General features: G+C 45.6%; 1 protein-coding gene across 1 annotated transcript in view; it reads left to right on the forward strand.

The window, feature by feature from the left end:
• The first annotated feature begins 315 nt into the window (after positions 1-315).
• The window catches only part of TRIO (trio Rho guanine nucleotide exchange factor), a 533872-nt gene continuing 516491 nt past the window's right edge, over positions 316-17696 (forward strand). The window contains exon 1 of the mRNA XM_019483906.2: positions 316-491. Within this exon, the coding sequence (XP_019339451.1) occupies positions 416-491 (76 nt within the window). The 5' untranslated portion in view covers positions 316-415. The remainder of the gene's footprint in view (positions 492-17696) is intronic.

Raw genomic sequence — 17696 nt, forward strand, 5'->3', positions numbered from 1 at the left:
TCAGGTTCTCATGTCCCAATCACAACAAAAGAAATCAGTTAGTTCAGTTACTGCTCAGCACAGACCTGCCCCAGCTTACTCGTTAGTTCAGTTACTCCCATTCACAGTCCCAATGGGCTCTCTCCCACGTGCAGCAAGGCTCTAACCTGGAACAGCAATTCTTCTGGCCTATTCCCTTGGATCCTCTGCTGTCACTCCACTCCAGGAATTATCAGAAGCCTTGTGTGTGGAGGCTTCCACCTGCCTCCTTCTCAGGGTCACACCCACAGCATTTCTCTGGCAAGTTTCACAACACTTGTCTGCGGGACACTCAGCCACTCCTCTCTCTGCAGCTTGCAGGGAATTAACAGCACTCTGCCCCTCTCTGGGGCTGGAAATACCTCCAAGAAGCCTCCCTCCTCCAATCCAGAGTGAGATGCTGTTCCAGAAGTGTGGTGATTGCTTCTCTTCCCTTCCAGTCTCCAGCTACAGCCCCACTGGCTCTCCATGCTGTAAGCGTTGCTTGTTTTCATTTCCCTTGTCTGTTGCTGCCGGCTGCTTTTCTACTCCTGACCTCCCCTGCTCAGCATGTAAGGCACCTCAAGGCTTTTGTTTGCCCTCTCTCACTCCTTCACAGTGCCCCACTACAGAAAGGATGTAGACAAATTGAAAAGAGTACAGTGGAGGGCAAAGAAAATGATTCAGGGGCTGGGACACATGACTTCTTAGTAGAGGCTGAAGGAACTGAGTTTATTTAGTCTGGACAAGAGAAGACTGAGGTAAGATTTAATAACAACAGCCTCCAACTACCTGAAGGGTAGTTCCAAAGAGGATGGAACTAGGCTGTTCTCAGTGGTGGCAGATGACAGAACAAGGAGCGATGTACTTAAGTTGCAGCAACGGAAATTTCAGTTGGATATGAGAAAGAACTCTCTCAGTAGGAGGGTAGTAAAACACTGGTACAGGTTATCCAGGGAGGTGGTGGAATCCCCATTCTTGGAGGCTTTTAAGACCCAGCTAGACAAAGCCTTGGGTGGATTGATATAGTTGGGCACAGTCCTGCTTTGAACAGGAAATTGGACTAAATGGCCTCCTGAGGTCCCTTCCAGCCCTAATTCTCTCTGATTCCATGAAATGTCAGCAGTTATAGATTTCTGGCTGGCTGTCAGTTTTTCTCTGCACATTATGTATGATATGCCACTGTCTGTCCAAGCAAAGTTCAATCTATGACCATGCAAATCTCTTGGGGCTAAATCAGACTTTAAAAACCCAAGCATGGGTATGGCTGTACACACGAGTCAGATCATTTGGCTGAAATCTAGACAGGCTATAAATCAAAGGCCTGAAAAATCCAAGAAGTTGCCTATATAAGACATGAACTTTCAGATTCTCCTAAAAGTCTATCAAGAAAACCCTTGGTTTAACTCTTACCTGATTGGCTGCTTCCTCATTCCTCTGCTTCCTGTGAAAAGTCAGTCAAACAGCTGCTTCCTCCTTCAGCAAATAATACTAGTTTTCTCTCCTTCCCATCCCCTCTACACAAGGGCTCACAGACAGCAGGGCAACTGCTGCTTCCTGCAAGCTATGAAGGTTTTCAGCCCCCTTTGGATCTGCTAATTTGCCTAGTGTGGAATGAAGTAATTCTTGTATTTCCTTCATCCCTCTTTATCCTCAGCCAGCACCACAGGAAAGCAAGGAAGCACAGGAACTTGAGTGGTGCACGTGCAAGGTCCAGCACTAAGGAAAGCAACCAGGCAGCAATAGCAGCAGCAGATGCTCTGCTGGCCTGGGCTGAGTTCCCTTCCCCAGCCCGATCCTAACACTGGGGAGGGGAACTCAGCTAGGCTGCTTCAAACTCAAAACTTTTGAAACATTTCAATTTTCCTTGTTTTGTGTTGAGGCTGTTTCGGAGCCCTTCGTTTCATTCTGATTTCGCTGTTTCAAGCTTGAAATGAGTGAAAACAGTATCGAAGCAAAACAGCCGGCAAAATTTCACGCAGCCCTAATGTAGGGTTAGTGTAATGTAGAAAATAAATATTTAGAAACCTAAAATGTTCTGGATGGGGCCGAGTGCTAACATGATTTTAGACTTAAATCATCATTTTAGACTTAAATTAATTACCAAATAAGACTCCACCCTTTGCTCTTCAAAAACTCCCCACTCCTACTTCAGAAAACAACAGAGGGACATTATTGCTTGTTGATTCTACCTATTAATTTAGCACGAAACATAGCCAGCATGTGGTCTTCTAGCTAATACACAGGCACCTCTGTGCAAGGCAGAGGGGAGTGGGGAATTTGTGCTCAGCATGGAGTGGTGAGGGGGTGGGGGATGAGCAGCCTGCAGTCCCTGTCTGAGGTGCAGCCAGGGAGCGGGGGGTGCAGCCCTGCTGGTGAGCAGATAGTTCCACCCAGTCCAGAGAGCATGCTGGGATACTGGGGGCATCTGATTTATCTTAAATCAGCAAGGGTTCTGGGACATTGCATAAACCAGTTTGCCCCAAATCAGTTAAGTCAGATACTACAGTTAACCAGGTTTATCTCAAACCAGTTTCAGCCATTTTCAAAATGGTTTATGTGTACTCAACATCTGTTCTGTTTAACATGTTTAAACCAGTTTCTAATCACTTAAACCAGTTTATGTGTAATGTCTGTCCCTAGCCCCAGCATCCCAGTATGCTTCGAACCTCCCCCCACAGCCCTCCCCTCTCAGGATGAGCGGACTAGCTGTGGCCCAAGCTGTCTGCTCCAGCTGAGCATGCTCATCTAGCACTTCTCAGATTCTGGCCTGAGACACTGCAGGCATATCACTACATTTCCGGAATCAAAACTTAATGTCCGTTCATTTGATTATTGGTTCAATCTACACAACTTAAACTAATGTGTGAAAATTGAATTGATTCAGCCTCAGGCTTTTTGACTGTCTATACTTAATCCTTGAGAAAAATATGCCTGGTCACTTATATTAGTATTTGTGAGTGTTTCATGAACACTTACTACTTTCTGTCTGCCAAGAATACTGAACTGGAAACCTCCATCCAAGTTCACTTGCAAGAAAAAAAAGAAAAAGAAAGAGAAAAAATGCCATATTATATAACATAGAATGTGTTGGGATGCATTATAATGTGTATTATAATTAAATGCATCAAAATACAACACAGAATAACATATAGCTTGCATCCCTGAAGTTTACTTTGTTATAGTTTTATCAACCTGTTCATGTGTCAATGCTAAAGTCTGAAGGCATTCCGCTGAGGTACAGCAGAAGCACAAACAGCGTAAATCTTGCAACAGCTGCATGTCTACTGTTGATCAGGCAACCCAAAGCAGCATTTCTTGCTCAGTGTGCCAAAGACAGTTCAAACCACAAAATTGGCCTGGTCAGCCACTCACATGGTCACAGAAGTCAAACCAACCAGAGATGTCATGGTTATCTTCAAATTTGAAGGATGAACAGCAACATCCTGAAAAAAAAATCTGCTTTTTTTTTTTTTTTTTTTTACACACTGTAAGCCATTACTGTGAACTATTATCTTTCAAAATTCAGAAGTTTGTTCGGGTTCTGTTAAAGTTCTTTGATGAACTCTTTGCTAAATCATATATATATATACATATATATATATATATATAAATCATATATATATACATATATATATATATATATATATGTATATATATATGTATATATATATTAGTTTTGATCGTGTGTTGAACAGTAGGGCTGTGCAAAGCTTCGGATTATGATTCGATTTAGACCAATTTCAAAGTCAGAGATTCAGCCTCCAATCGAGTCACTAGAAGCTTAAAATTTTCTGAATCAATTTGGAAAAGATTAGTTGATTTGGAGGGCAGTCTTTATGGGGAAATAGAAACTTAGAAGAGGGAGGGGGAGCAGAGACAGGAAGGGGAGCGGGGAGAGGTTGGGAAGGACTGACATCTCTAGCTGGCCAGTGACTGACTTCTCTCCAGCTGCCCTTCCAGTCACCATGTCTGTCAGGAGGGACATAGAAACAGCATAAAAGCCTCTGTCTGCAGGCTTTTCTGAGCTGTTTCTGCCTGAGCAACAGCACTGTTGGTACCTGCCACTTTAAGACCTAGGCCAAGCTGCCAGCAGGTGCCCAATTAGGCTGCCCTGAATCTAAAATGGCTGCTGCATATAAACAGGGAAGTTCACTGCTGTCAGGGGAGGCAGCAGCATTGCCTGGCTGCAAAGCTTTAGTGTATCATTCTAGAGGTAAGGGAGGAGCTGTAGGAGATGGCTAGGAGGCTCCTGGTCCTGGGCATGACCTAAAACTGCACCCTGCCAGGAGTGGGTGGCCTATTGGGGCTCTCAGTTGTGAAGGAGCCCCCAGGAAATAATACCAGGCTAGTGATCAGCCCAGTGAAAGATGGGTAGAGGCACCTTAACCCCAGCCCTCACCTTTGGCTAGGTCCAGTAACACCAGAGGTAGTGAGGGCCAGGCATGACTGCAGCCACTTGAGCCCTGTGGGGTGCAAGATCCTGAGGAGGGAGAGTGGGGGCCAGGCATGGCTGAGGCTACCTGAGCCCACTGGGGAAGGAAGCCCCGTGGCCCCAAGTGAGGAGATAGTATGGAGCTGTCACAACCCAAGGGTGTGATTTTGTTTGTGCGCGCTTCGGCACTGCTAAATTATTTCCCGCCACTCGGAGCTTTCTTTGCCGGGTGCATTTCTCAGTTGCAAAGAGAAATGCACGGTGCAAAGGAGTTCCCGCCACCCGCATGCAAATTTGTGTCCCACTGTTGGCTGTTTCTAAATTATTCCCACGTGGCGGCTAGCGATTGGCTTGCTAGCCGTATAAGAGGCTTGAGTGGTTTCCACCCAAGTTGGAGAACTCCGAGGAGAACCCCGCAAGGGAGGACTCCACAACCATCTGGAGGAGGAGGGCTTCACGTCTTGTGAAGAACTCTAAGCGCTGCGGAGCCTATCAAACCCAGCACGTGCCTCAAGAAGGCTATAGGGGTCTGATCAACCTCTGGCCTCTCCCCGTCGCTGAATGATCCCTCGACGAACCCCTTCCCTGCGCACAAGTTCCACAGAGCCTAGCAAACTTCGTGTGAGTGTATCCAGAGCTCTTCTCCGAGTTGTTTTCTTTGGTTGACACGATGGGCTCACGTTTTTAGAGCCTTTAACTGGATTGGGCTAGAGTTCACGTGGAAGGAACTCTTGTCCGCTTTTCTTCTTTCCTGTCTGTAACTGCAACTCAAGCAAGTTTTCCTGTCTGCACTGCGACCATCTACGGTGTAAGTAAAATAATCTTTAATCAACTGCTAAGCGTCCGTGCCTAATTCTAGTCCGCCGGCCTGCATTCCCCGACCCGCGTGCCAGGGCTGCTGGCCACAGCCCGCCGTGCGCCCCCGAGGGCCTCGGACCGCTCCCGGCCTGCACAGGAGCCTCAAGTGAGGAAGGGGTGGAAATGAGGACCCCAGTAAGGGGGCAGAGATGGGACTACCCCCTCACTGGGGCTCCACAAATGAGGGGTGGAGATGTGGAGCCCTAGGTGAGGAAAGTAGGTTACCAGAATGGTTAAAAGGGCCAGGGGCCCATTGCAAGGTATGCCCAGAGCTGAGGGCCTGGGGTCCTGACTGGCCTTGGAGGCAAGGCCAGGGCCTGTGTGGCCTGTGTGGCCAAAGGTCCTGGAGGGGGACCACGCCTGAGAGGGGAAATAGTTTCAGGGAGCTAGGCAGCCCAAATGAAGATGGGGTATGGTGCCTGAAAGGAGGGATCTTAGAGGGGTCTGAACTGGAGGATTCTGGGGCCCAGTGTGGGACTGGTGAAATTAACATCAGTGGATGCCATCTGTGAGGCATTGACTGCGGTGTATGGGAGGTACAGAGCCGCAGATAGGGCCCCCTGGCATCGGGGCAAGAATGGACAGCCTCCAGCCTTAATTAACATCTTAATTCATTAAGAACAAGGCATGGCAGGTGAGTGGTGTGCCCAAAGGCGAGTGGGGCAACTAGTACTGTGGCTAGGCGGGGAGCCCCACTTTGCCATAGTGGACATTCCTCACAGTGGGCCCCTGATCCTTTTGACTGTTCTGGTCCTGGTCCCAACATTGATCAGTCAAGGGTATTCTACCTCAGGACTCTGAGCCTCTAGCCCCACTCTCTCTCTGGGGTCTGCCTTCTGACCCCTACTAGGGGTTACCTACCTGGTGGTAGGAGCTGGTGTAACTCACACCACAACTGGTGTTCCAGGGTCTCACAGGGACTCACTCCCCCTTGAAGCAGCATGTCATTGTGCTCACTATAGATCTTGCTTTTGACCTACACTCGGTCTCCCAGTGATGGAGGACTTACCGGGGTCAGGACTCACCCCTCTCTTAGGCTGAGCCCCCTTTACTTGGCCTCTGTCCCAAGCTTCAGCCTCAGGCATCTAGAGACGTACCTTAGCCTACTTCCCTCACTCAGGGCCCCACACCTCTGCCCCCTCCTCACTCAGGGCCCCACACCTCCACCCCTGTAGCAGAAAGCCCCCCTTTCCTCTTGTCTGCATTTGCTCTCCCCTCTTTGGATATGTTTCTCTTTTTCTACCTTTTCTTCCTTCCTCCCTCCCTCCCTCCCTCTTTCACTATAAGATAAGAAATTGTGTTTAAAAGTTTGTATGTGTGTATTTTGTATCTCCACTTGTATTTTGGTATTTTTATCTATTTGTGTGCCATGGCATTACTCTTGTAGGTTATATTTTATACTCTTCACCTTTTAACTTCTGAAACTAAACACATTTAGTAAGTTATACACTGTAATAATGTTAACAAGGGCAGGAATCAAACTGCCGCTTCCCTGTATCAGGTGGGCCCCTGAAAGAGCTAGTGAATCGGTGATTGAATGTGTAACACAGTAGCAGGCTTCAGTAACAAGCAGCAATTAACACCTATGAAAACCGCAGATCAACCAATGGAAGAAAAAAATAGGAGACAATCTAGCAACCAGGAATTCTCTAAACTTCACTGTTTAAGGGCTAGAAGCCCTGGTCTGAGTTAATCAATGCTGGGGACCAACTTTTGGGGCTAAATATCACCCAATCGACCACTCCCAGAGCCTTATTCATGACAGCGGTAAATTAATCAAAAGTCATCAATGGACTCCCAAACCTGTACGTACATGTGAACGACCCCTGGGGCTGACAGATGCCATCCAGTAGCCACCGAGGGGGAAGTCCCATGAGGGTCAAAGACCCCTGGTTTAGGCAAACCTGAAAACTGGGGAGTCACCAAAGTCTGCCAGGGACAGATAAAAAGCAGTGAAAAGTGACCCTCAGGGGCACCCTCTTGAACTCCAACTTAACCAGTGCCCGACCTACCTAGCCAGAAGGACCAGCCAGCAACCCCCTTCTGGAGGATAACACCACGCTGGAAGAAGCCTCGACTGGCCATCAACGGCAGGCTTCAGTGCCTGTGGGAGTATACCCAACTCTTGTAACTCGTTACTGTGTGTGGGGACCAGCCCCAAGGTTTATGATTTGACTTCATTACAGCGTTTCAATCCACCTAATAAAATAGAATTTTAAGGATCCCAAGTTGGACATTGGTAGCCAACATCCCGGTAGGCTCAGGTGGCCACAGCCATACCTGGCCCCCACCACCTCCAATGTTATCAGACCCACCCAAAGGTGAGGGCTAAGGTTAAGACACCCCTACCCACATTTCACCAGGGTGATCACTGGCCTGGCATTTCTTGGGAGCTCCCACACCACTGAGAGCCCCACCAGGCCACCCACTCCTGGCAGGGTGCAGTTTTTGGTCATGCCCAGGACCAGGAGCCTCCTAGCTATGCCCTACAGCTCCTCCCTTATCTCCACAATAATACACTGAAACCTTGAAGCCAGACAATATTCCTGCCTCACCTGCTAGCAGTGAACTGCCCTGTTTATATAGGCAGCCCTGAATCTAAAATGGCTGCCACAATCAGGCACCTGCTGTCTGCTTGGCCTAGGTCTTAAAGTGGCAGGCACCAACAGTGCCCTGCCACACTTAAAAAAAAAAAGCTCAGTGTTTTCCCTGGGAGTGTGATCTATCACTTCACAGGGAAGCACACATTCCACACACACGGACACACACACACACACACAGATCATAAAAGAAGTCAGATATTCAAAGAAGAAGAGATTCAGAATCAGATTATATACAGTTATTAGTTATTAATATTATTATAGTTAGCTTACATACAGACTTAAGGCAACACAGAAGCCAGGTAGAGATTCTGATTGAGATTAACACAGAACTCAGGGTCTTAGAAGAAAGAGATATATTATTTTAGGTACACATTACAACACAGAAGACAAATGAGAAGTACAGTAGTAGTCACACATTCACATTAATAGCACATCACAGAAGAAGACACCATATACAGTTATTAATAATCAAAGCAGAGACCAGTGCATGCAACACAGTAGAATAAAATACACAAGAGTCACACTCCACATTCATAATTCATAGTAAATAAATACATCACAGCAGAGAAGAAGATAGACAGCATACATTTTTTACACAGTTCTTCATACTTATTACTCAATTAAACAATCAGAGTCCAGCGCATGCACACAGCAGAATAAAACACACAATGCAAAAGGAGTGACACACATACACATACTGTTTGCAGCACAGGAAAGATTAATATGAAGTGTGCTGGAAAGGCAGGTGCCAGATCTTCTGGCAGGGGAGGGAAAGGAGGTAGGGGGAGAGCTAGAACTGCAAGTTTCCCCGCCCCCAACCCAAACACAGACGCATTCTTTTCCCAAGCAGCCATGAGGCTTCTGCTGCCAGTGGAAGCAAGGAGGTGGGAGCAGTACCTGTACCTGATGTCCCTGCACCTGCACCACCTCCCCTAACTCCAGAAATAGACACCAGCAGCAGAATCACTGTCTCCTCCATCCCAATGTCATCTCCCAACCTCCCACTCCCGGAGGAGGAGCTGGAGCTGGAACCAGGGGATCTGAGTGCCCTGGCTTAAGCAATTTTGGGGTCTGAGGAGGAATCAGAGTTCATGGTCCACAACCCTCAAAGTTCCCCAAACCCAGGTCTCCTTCTCCAGAAAGCAGCACCTCAGAGGAGGTTGAGTTGTGGAGGCTCAGGCAAGTGGCTCAGCTGAGGCAGCTCCTTCTGCTGTTGTGCCTCATCCTGCTGAGGGGGGGGATAAGGCAGCATCCCCACCCTCAACCCAGAAGCAGATGAGTAATGTAGTATGGGAGCATTTTGAGCTGGCAGATGATCCCAGGTTTGCTATCTGCCAGCACTGCCAAAGGCAGATCAGCCAGGGCAAGGAGGTGAAACACTTCACCACCATGGCGATGCTGCTGCATCTAAGGAGGCAGCACCCCCTTGACCTTCTTCCTGCTTAGCCTGGCACCAGTGCAAGTGTGCCCAAAGGGAAGTTCCCCACTCACTCCAAAGCCCCCGTCCCCTCAAAGCAGAGGCAGGCCACCCTGGAACAGTGGAGGAAAGGTGGACAGAAAGCGGGGCGACTTGCAAAGGCAAGCGAGATCACCCAGAGCACTGGGGCGATGCTTGCTCTGGATAGCCAGCCCTTCTCTCTAGTTGAGTGGCCAGGGTTCAGGCAGCTCATGGTACTGGTGGACCCATCTTTCCAAGTGCCTGAATGTACCACCCTTAGCAGGACGGTGGTACCCTCCCTGTATGAGGCATGGAGGGAGTACTTGAGGCAGGGGCTGCACAAGGTAGGGCTGCAGGTAGCCTTGCACTTCACCTTGGACATCTGGAGCAGCCAGGGTGGCGATCATACCTACCTCTCCCTCACAGGGCACTGGTGTGATCAGTCAGGCCAAAGTGCTGGATGAGTCCGACGTGGCAAGGGAGATCATGGTGGCCATGAACCGCATGGTGCAGGGGTGGCTCATTGGGCAGGCCGAGCTCACCTGCGTGTTCATGGTCACCAACAACGAGGCCAATATGGTGAAGGCCGTCCGTGATGCCAACTTTGTTGGCATCTGCTGTGTGGCATACAGGCTGCATCTCATAGTCAGGGATACCTTTGAGGGGGACAGGGCTGCTGGTGATGGTGCCGCCACTACAGCTACAAGCCAGTAATTCATTGATGTTCTGGCACCCCAGAGCAGTTAATTCCAGGTAACTCCCTATCTCAGGGCAGCTCTACTCATCCATCATGAGTTCTAGTCTGAACAGAACTCAATTTTCCTTCTTATTACTACTTTATGGTTGATAAATAGAGTTCTGTAAGGGTTTGTTTAGGTTTGTTTTTCCTTTGAGCTATTAGGACCATAAAATCTGTGTAGCAGGTCTATTTTAGAGGCTGCAGAGATATGAATTAGGAGCTCTCCTCTGGTAATTGTATAAGAAAGAACTGTATCCAGAAAAAAAAAACTTTCAATAGCTTTGTAATGTGAATGAAATAACTCTGCTGGTTCTTCATTCATCCACTTACCATGGTACAAGGCTTGAATTTCTAAAAACAATCAGCCCATTTAAAACAAAACTAAACAAAAAATCTGCTCTATATATAATAAAGAATGAAAAAAATGGCATATATGTAATTCACAGTGTGCAGACTTGCAGTTGCCTATTTTATGGACTTGTGCTGTGCAAATTGTACTTCCCCTTACTCCTCCTCTATATTTTTCTTCTACAATCACTACTGCCCTTACTAGCCACTGCTTGGAAAGTCTTTACTGATCCTGTATGTCATACAGTCTCCTTCAAGTGAATTTTCTTCAACACCTAGCCTCTCTATTGATGACCTACATTCACATATTAACCGAATGAGCTATACTATTTGAACAATTAACTAAGTGCTAAAAAAAACAGGTACCCCTATACATTATTGGTTTAGGTGATCTCCCCATTCATGTTTGTATTCTGTCAGCTATGGAACCCCCAATTTAGATGAGGGCTGTTCAACATATAGCTGCTTCTCTCCCCATTGCTTTGGCTTTAGGTTCCCCTCTCCACCCACCTCCAGCTTCAGGTTCCTGCCCTCACCATAGCGGGAAGGGCAGCATGGTGCAGGCCATGGAGTTTGTGGGGCCCTTGGTTGGGGCACCCATGCAGCACAGTGCAGTGAGGGAGCCCACAACTCACAGTTCAGAGGGGAAGGGCACACAGTATGTTTCCATATTTTATCATAAAAACTTCTTTCTTTCTCTTCCTCTGCTGTCACATCTCCCTGAATCTTTTAGCATAGACTGAAAGGTCTTTGCAACAGGGACATTCTCTTATTTTATTTGTGAAGCTCCAAGTAGGCTACTGGAGCTATTTTCAAATGTTAAATCATAACAATAAATAATAGCAGCACATATGGGAGTATTCTTAAGAAGTTCTAATCTAATAATATTTAAAGATATATTCAAAGTGGCAACACTCTTTTGTACAGAAATAGATTCATTCTCAGCACTGCAGAGCTGATTTCAGGGGTTCTGTTATGCTTTAGGCTGGTGTGGGGGTGTAATGTGGAGGTTTTGTGCAACTTACAACCATTCTTTAAGATACTTAGCCACAGTTTGCGGTGTCACAGGTTTGCCTTATGTTGCATTTTCCCTTGACTTGCCCATGGTATGTATTATTTTTGGACAACCACTCCTCCTTTTCAAGTTACAAACCCGTTCCTTGTGGCCTCCACTGTTTCTGATGTTGGCTGCCTGCCAGTAGCTGCTATTATCTCTTTTAGCTGAACTTCAACTTCCAACTGGTTATAAATTAGGGTTCTTGACACTTAATAGCCAGTTTTTTATATGTCACTTATGCCAGGGGTATAACTTTTATATCACCTTTTGTACCATCACTAGATTTGGCCCAATGAACTAGGCATTCTGCTGAAATCATGTCATGCTCAGTTATTAAACCAGCAAAAAACAAGAAACTGTCAGCATTACAACGCTCATCTTTCTCTTTTCTGTGGTTTTCCAGCAGTCTGCATGCTTGTCATACTATATTGTAGTATTCATGTCAAAACAATTCTTAATAGCCAGTCAGTCTTTTAAAATTCAAAAGATGTCAACAAGTTTTGCAGCAGAGGTAACTGTATGCATTCCTTTAGGATTAGTTCAATCTGAATGGTCAAATTTTGCCTACAAAAGACATATTTTTAACACTTCTGCTAATCACAGTTTGGATATAGCTGTTCTAGACTCATGTTCTAAGGGACATTTAACTTTCATGGATTAAATTACCTGAATTCTGCCTGCAGAAGAGAGAACAAATAGCCTGCCAATCTATGGATGAGTGCTCTGTGCCTCTTGTGACTCATTTTTGGCTTGGGAATATATACTTCAGATGTCATTTTTTGTGGTGATGCTCTCTCACAACTATGCTCCTGGGTATCTTTGTACAGAATGAGTTACAAATAGGCCTAGGGGCAAGGTTCCCTCTAAGCTGTGCACATGCACAGCCACACACAATAAGAAGTCTTTCTGCACAGTAACTTTTTAATGCCACACACTTGCCCAGAGAGGAGCTGGGCTGTGGCAACTTGTAAACTTTGGGTACAGAGCATGGCAGGGGCACTGGGGCCAGCATGGGACACTTACTGGTGGTAAGCTCCTCACTCCTCTACAGCAAGCTTTGCCCTGAGCCTGGTGCCATGTGCCTCTTCACTCCCTGAGGCAAGGGAAGGCCAGGGCGGGGGCTGGGGCAGAGCTGGGCACCGCATAGGTATATTGTTACACAAAGGAGACGACATAGGTGGCATCTTAAAGAGCACCCAGGACCAGTCTGGATTTTAGGTAAAACTTCATTTACTCTGGTTTCATACAAACTTAACTAAAAATCAGAATTAGGCCCAGCATCCTCTGCATAAAATCTTTGCCCTCATATTCAGAAAGCTGTCAGCCCACTTGTGTCTGAGTAGAATCAGAGCAATTGTTATGAACAATATGCATTCAGTAGGATTTTTACCAAGGCACACATGATCTACAGCCTTACTTCCTACACAACGTTTCTCAGTCAGGATGCCACAGCATCCTGGGGTGCCTTGAGATCCTTTCAAGGGTGTCATATGATGTCAACACTGTTAGGTTTACCACCTTAATTCACAAGATAAACCCAGAGATTTCCAAAGAAATCCATAGCCATGGACTTTCTCAGATCTTTGCAACAGAAAAACTTTTATTGGTTTTTGCTGGGATACAAATGTGTCTTCTCTGTGTCTCAATAGCTCTAGCTATTGAGCTTCAGTTAGTTATCTGCTTTAGTGTTGTTTTGGTTGCACAACACTGTTCTTGATCTCCCTGCAGTTTATGGGCGTGCTCATGGATTGCTGCACCTTATATGGAACATTGCCTAGGGGCCAAAATAAAGCAAATTGAAATGCAGATTAAAAAAAAAAAGCATCCTTACAAAAGTGTTAGGATTGCTTATGCATTACATTTGTAGTGGGTTCCTTCTTCTCAGTTCTCTATCTGTATTGCCAAGTGTAAGCCTGAGTCATAGGTGATCTTGCCTAGAAGTTCGGTCACTGGAAAAGGGCAGGAGCCAGTGGCAGGGTCCAGGGTACACCAATCAAGATGGAGTTCCAGGAGCAGAATCCAGGTTAAAGGCCAAGTCAGAATTCTTGAGTCAGAAACCAAATTACCAAATCCAAAGGGAAAAATCCAAGGGCAGACTCCAAGTCACAGGCCAAAAAAGGGTTCTGGAGTTAGGGAGTGAGTTTTCAAATCCAAGGGGAATTTTCAAACAAACGGAGTCCAGAAACAGAGCAGAACTGGGTCAGGCATCAGAAAAACAAGAGTACAGGAGCTCCAACAAGGCTTTCCATAGCAGTTCTTGAGAAAGAACTGATGGCTAGCCTCCTGTCTACTGCCACAGATAGATTTAAATGGGGAGGCTGACAATCAGGAAGCCCTAACAGTGGCCAACTTGTTCATCCACAGGGGTGGGGCTGCCAGTTTAGAGCCTCAGGCAGATGTGGCTAGCTGGGTAATTAGTCTGGCTGGGCTGCCTGTTAGGACCCCTGACATCTGAGCCAGGCTTCCAGAAATTTATTGAATCAGAAGAACTCTTCTAGGTCATGGCAGCCACATACCTTTGGAAAGACAGCCTCTGTTGAAAAAAAATGAAAAACATAACAGTGAAAAAGGTCCACATCTCCTTGTGGGATAATGATAAGAAACAGAAACATCTATTGTATTAGGAATGACCAAAAAACCACTAACTCAGTAGAGGCATAAATAATAAGTGGAAAAAAATGTGTTCATTATGTAAAGGTGGCAGCTGTCTTCTGCAATTGCTCTCCAATGTCCACCAGGATTCTGCACTTACAGAAAGCTATAATTTAAGGTGAAGCAAGATTTTCCACATTTGCAACTATTGTTTGCAGTTAGAATACGTTCTCAGAGGAATATAATTCTATGAGGTGTATGTGATTAGCACAGATGAAGCAATCAGCTCATGGTGATTTATGCCAGTTATGCCTTGCTGATTTCTGGACTATCAAATTTACAGAATTTGGAGTTACAATTCTTCCCATACAAGGTTTTGGTTCAGGCTACTTGAATCTGAAATAAGGAATATGATCCATTAAGCTGGAAAAAAAATCCCCTGTGAAAAGTGGGCCTTCAAAATAATGTGTAGGAGGCTAAGAGAATCCTATCTAAATGAAACAGATTAAGATGAATCTTCCATGCTTGAAAACAGTCAATATTATCTGTTGCAATAGCAAGGATTAGGGCAAAGATTTTGCATGGTAATATATGAAAACACTTCTACTTTACTGTAACCTGATATTGCTCCTTTGTTTTCATGTATCCAGAGCACCCTCACTGGGGTAGGGCAACAAAGAATTACCCTGGCAGTAATACATTAAGCAGGATGGCAAGTGCTAGGGTAGATACAAGGAGCCATATACAGCTGTATAGACTGTACAAACATACAGTAATATTACCTAGACTGTAACTTATTATTCTAATATGATAAAAGCTTTAGTCTGTCTGTCCATAATGCTTTATTCACACTCCAATTGGTTGCCTGAAACAACCAAAGTGCTCCAAGAGTGTTCCACACAAGAGACAGCAGTGGAGGAGTAGTGGAGCGCCGCCAAGACAGTGGAGATGGAGCAGACAGAGCAGGGGGGCAGTGAGGGAGACCAGAGCTGCTGGCCTTGCCCCTGCCCCCAGCCCAGCTCCCTGGAGGCAGCAATGGCATGGGGTGCTGGACAAGGGGGACAGAGGGGATGACGGGGCAAGCTTCCCCCCCTGCTCCTTAGAGGTGGCAGCGCAGGGTGCTGCTGGAGCAGCATTGGCCTGGCCCCGCCTGCTCTGGCATTGCTGTTTCCAGGCCCTGACATAAGCTGGCAGAGAGGGGGAGGCGGTGGGGAGGGGAGTGGGAAGGAGAGGGCAGGGCACAGTGGCGGTGCCCCTCCGCTGCTTCTGCTGGGCCCAGAGAACAGCTGGGAGGGAGAGAGGGGAGTAGAGGTTGCACATGACCGGATGCACAGCAGCAGCATGGGGCACTGGATGGTGGCTGCAGCATGCAAGTTTCCCCCCCTCCCCTGTGCCTGGGAGGCACCAGTGCCATGGGGTGGAGCAGCGGGAGAAGGTGGGGGTGGTACATGGAACCAGACTGTTGGAGGGTGCATGGGGCTGGAGGCAGAGTAGCAGCAGCACAAGCCAGTGGGTGGCAGTGCTCCATCCCTGCCCAACCTCCATAGTTCTTGATGGGCAATTAGCTAGTGTATAGCATAAGGTTCAACTGAGACCAGCAATGTTGCTGCATAAAACACCACTGATAATTTAGTTGGATTAAATACATTTAAATAGCAGAGGGAAAAGAACATCCAGTGGTTATGGCATCAGCCTAGGGATTTAGGAATCATCAGTTCCGTTCCCTGTTCTGCCACACAGTCCATCCGACTTCTATTTAGCTGCCTAACTTTCACTGAAATCATTTGTAATTATTGTTGAAGTAGGAGTTGTGTATCTAGATTTGGGCCTTAGTCTCTGTGCTTCAGATTCCCATCTATAAATTGGTGCTCATGACAAGCCTTGAGTATCAATACATTCAAGGCTGAGGAGCTCAAAAACTCCATTCACTGTATTAGCATGCATTTGTATAAGCACCAAAGAGAGATGAAAGGTCTTATACAAAACATGCAATTCTGTCTGCATTTGAGTGAACAAAATACAATACACTCCACTTACGTGCTTAGCAGCTAAGTATATAATTTGTTTAACTGCATAACATAATGCCAGTCCCAAGTTATCTGTTGCTTATACTGCAACAAACATTGGTCATCTGAATATTGGTTAAATGCATAAACTGCCTAAGAGCATAACATAAGTTTCACTCTCTGCTTTGTAATGTAATTGTGCTACTGTTAATTGCACGCAAACTGTAACAGTAACTATTGGTATGTCCTTTGTAACTGTTTGTACCCCGTTTGACTGTGCCATCAACAGTGAAAGGGAAGCAGCTGTCAAAACCCCCTGAAAATGACAGGAGTTACTTTGAGGGCTGCTACTACCATCTTACTGACAGTGCTGTAAACAGCTTTCATTTAGCACAGAGTTTTAAATGCTGTTTTATTAGCAGCTGTAGAACTGACTGATTCCCATGGTTTTCAAAGTTTCTAATAGTTTAGGGGATGCTATCAGAAGCCTTGGAAGCCATGACAGCTAGTCACTGTATTTTTTAAGCAGTATTAACATTAAATTCAAATGTTCTAGGGAGCACATAGCCTTTTGCAACCCTGAGGCTATGCACCTAAACCAAACTTATCGTATCTGTTAATGAAGTCCACTGAAGCCATAGGGAGTAATATTAATAGAATGTCCTACCATGTCACAAAGCAGACTCCTGAAACAAATCAACTCCTGTAATTCATACCAGGACCTGAGAGTGAACAAGACTATAAGGACTGTGAGAGTGAAGTGGTTTTCAAAATGACACCTTTCACTTCTTTGGGGCTGCTGTGTACTAGGCTGCTGAAAAAATGCAAGAGCTTTTCAAGAGTGAAACCATTGTATTGGAATGTTGGCATGCTGGTGAGGACATGCCAAAACACAAAGGTGTTCTTTATACTATGTCCCTGGTACATTAGGCAAGGCTGCAGTTGTTATTTCATTTACATATTTAGGGAATGATTATGTTTTTAAACAAGTAATGTTTCATGTATCTACAAGGAAGTATTTTAGCATCCAAACCAAAATTCCTATGGCACAATAATCCCTCAGACTCCTAAAAAACTGTTAACTGGCTTAAATGTACCAGAGAAGTCTATATCATATTTCTAGAAAGTATTTCAGTAAAAATGGAAGGCCAGAATTGGAGTAGTGACATATAGTTGATATTGCATTGGACTGAATGGAGGAAGCTGTAAAAAAGTATAAGTACTTAGCAACATTCTAAAATATAATTTATTACAATTTTTACAGAAATAGGTTTTTTAATTTGCTAATTTTAGCTTAGTTCCTACTAAATAAATTTTATGTAATTATTTAGTATAATTAATTGCATGTAAACTATTAAGACCTCTTCACTAGTGTGGAAGAAATCAAACTTCGCGTTGTGGTTGTATCAGAATTGGCAGAGCCATCTTGGTTTATTTAAAGCTATACCAGTGATCACAAGGAGGGTTCTCAAAGGAAATCTGACCTCTACAAGTTTACAAGCGTATTTATACTTTAGCGAGCGAGAAAAGATGCAGGGTTCAGACAAAGCAACCTTGAGAGAAACAGAAAGATGTCGATCATTCGTTTGTCACATGTAAGCAGTTTACTTATTCAGGAAAAAA

This window comes from Alligator mississippiensis, chromosome 5 (genome assembly GCF_030867095.1).
Source record: "Alligator mississippiensis isolate rAllMis1 chromosome 5, rAllMis1, whole genome shotgun sequence".
NCBI lineage: Eukaryota > Metazoa > Chordata > Crocodylia > Alligatoridae > Alligator > Alligator mississippiensis.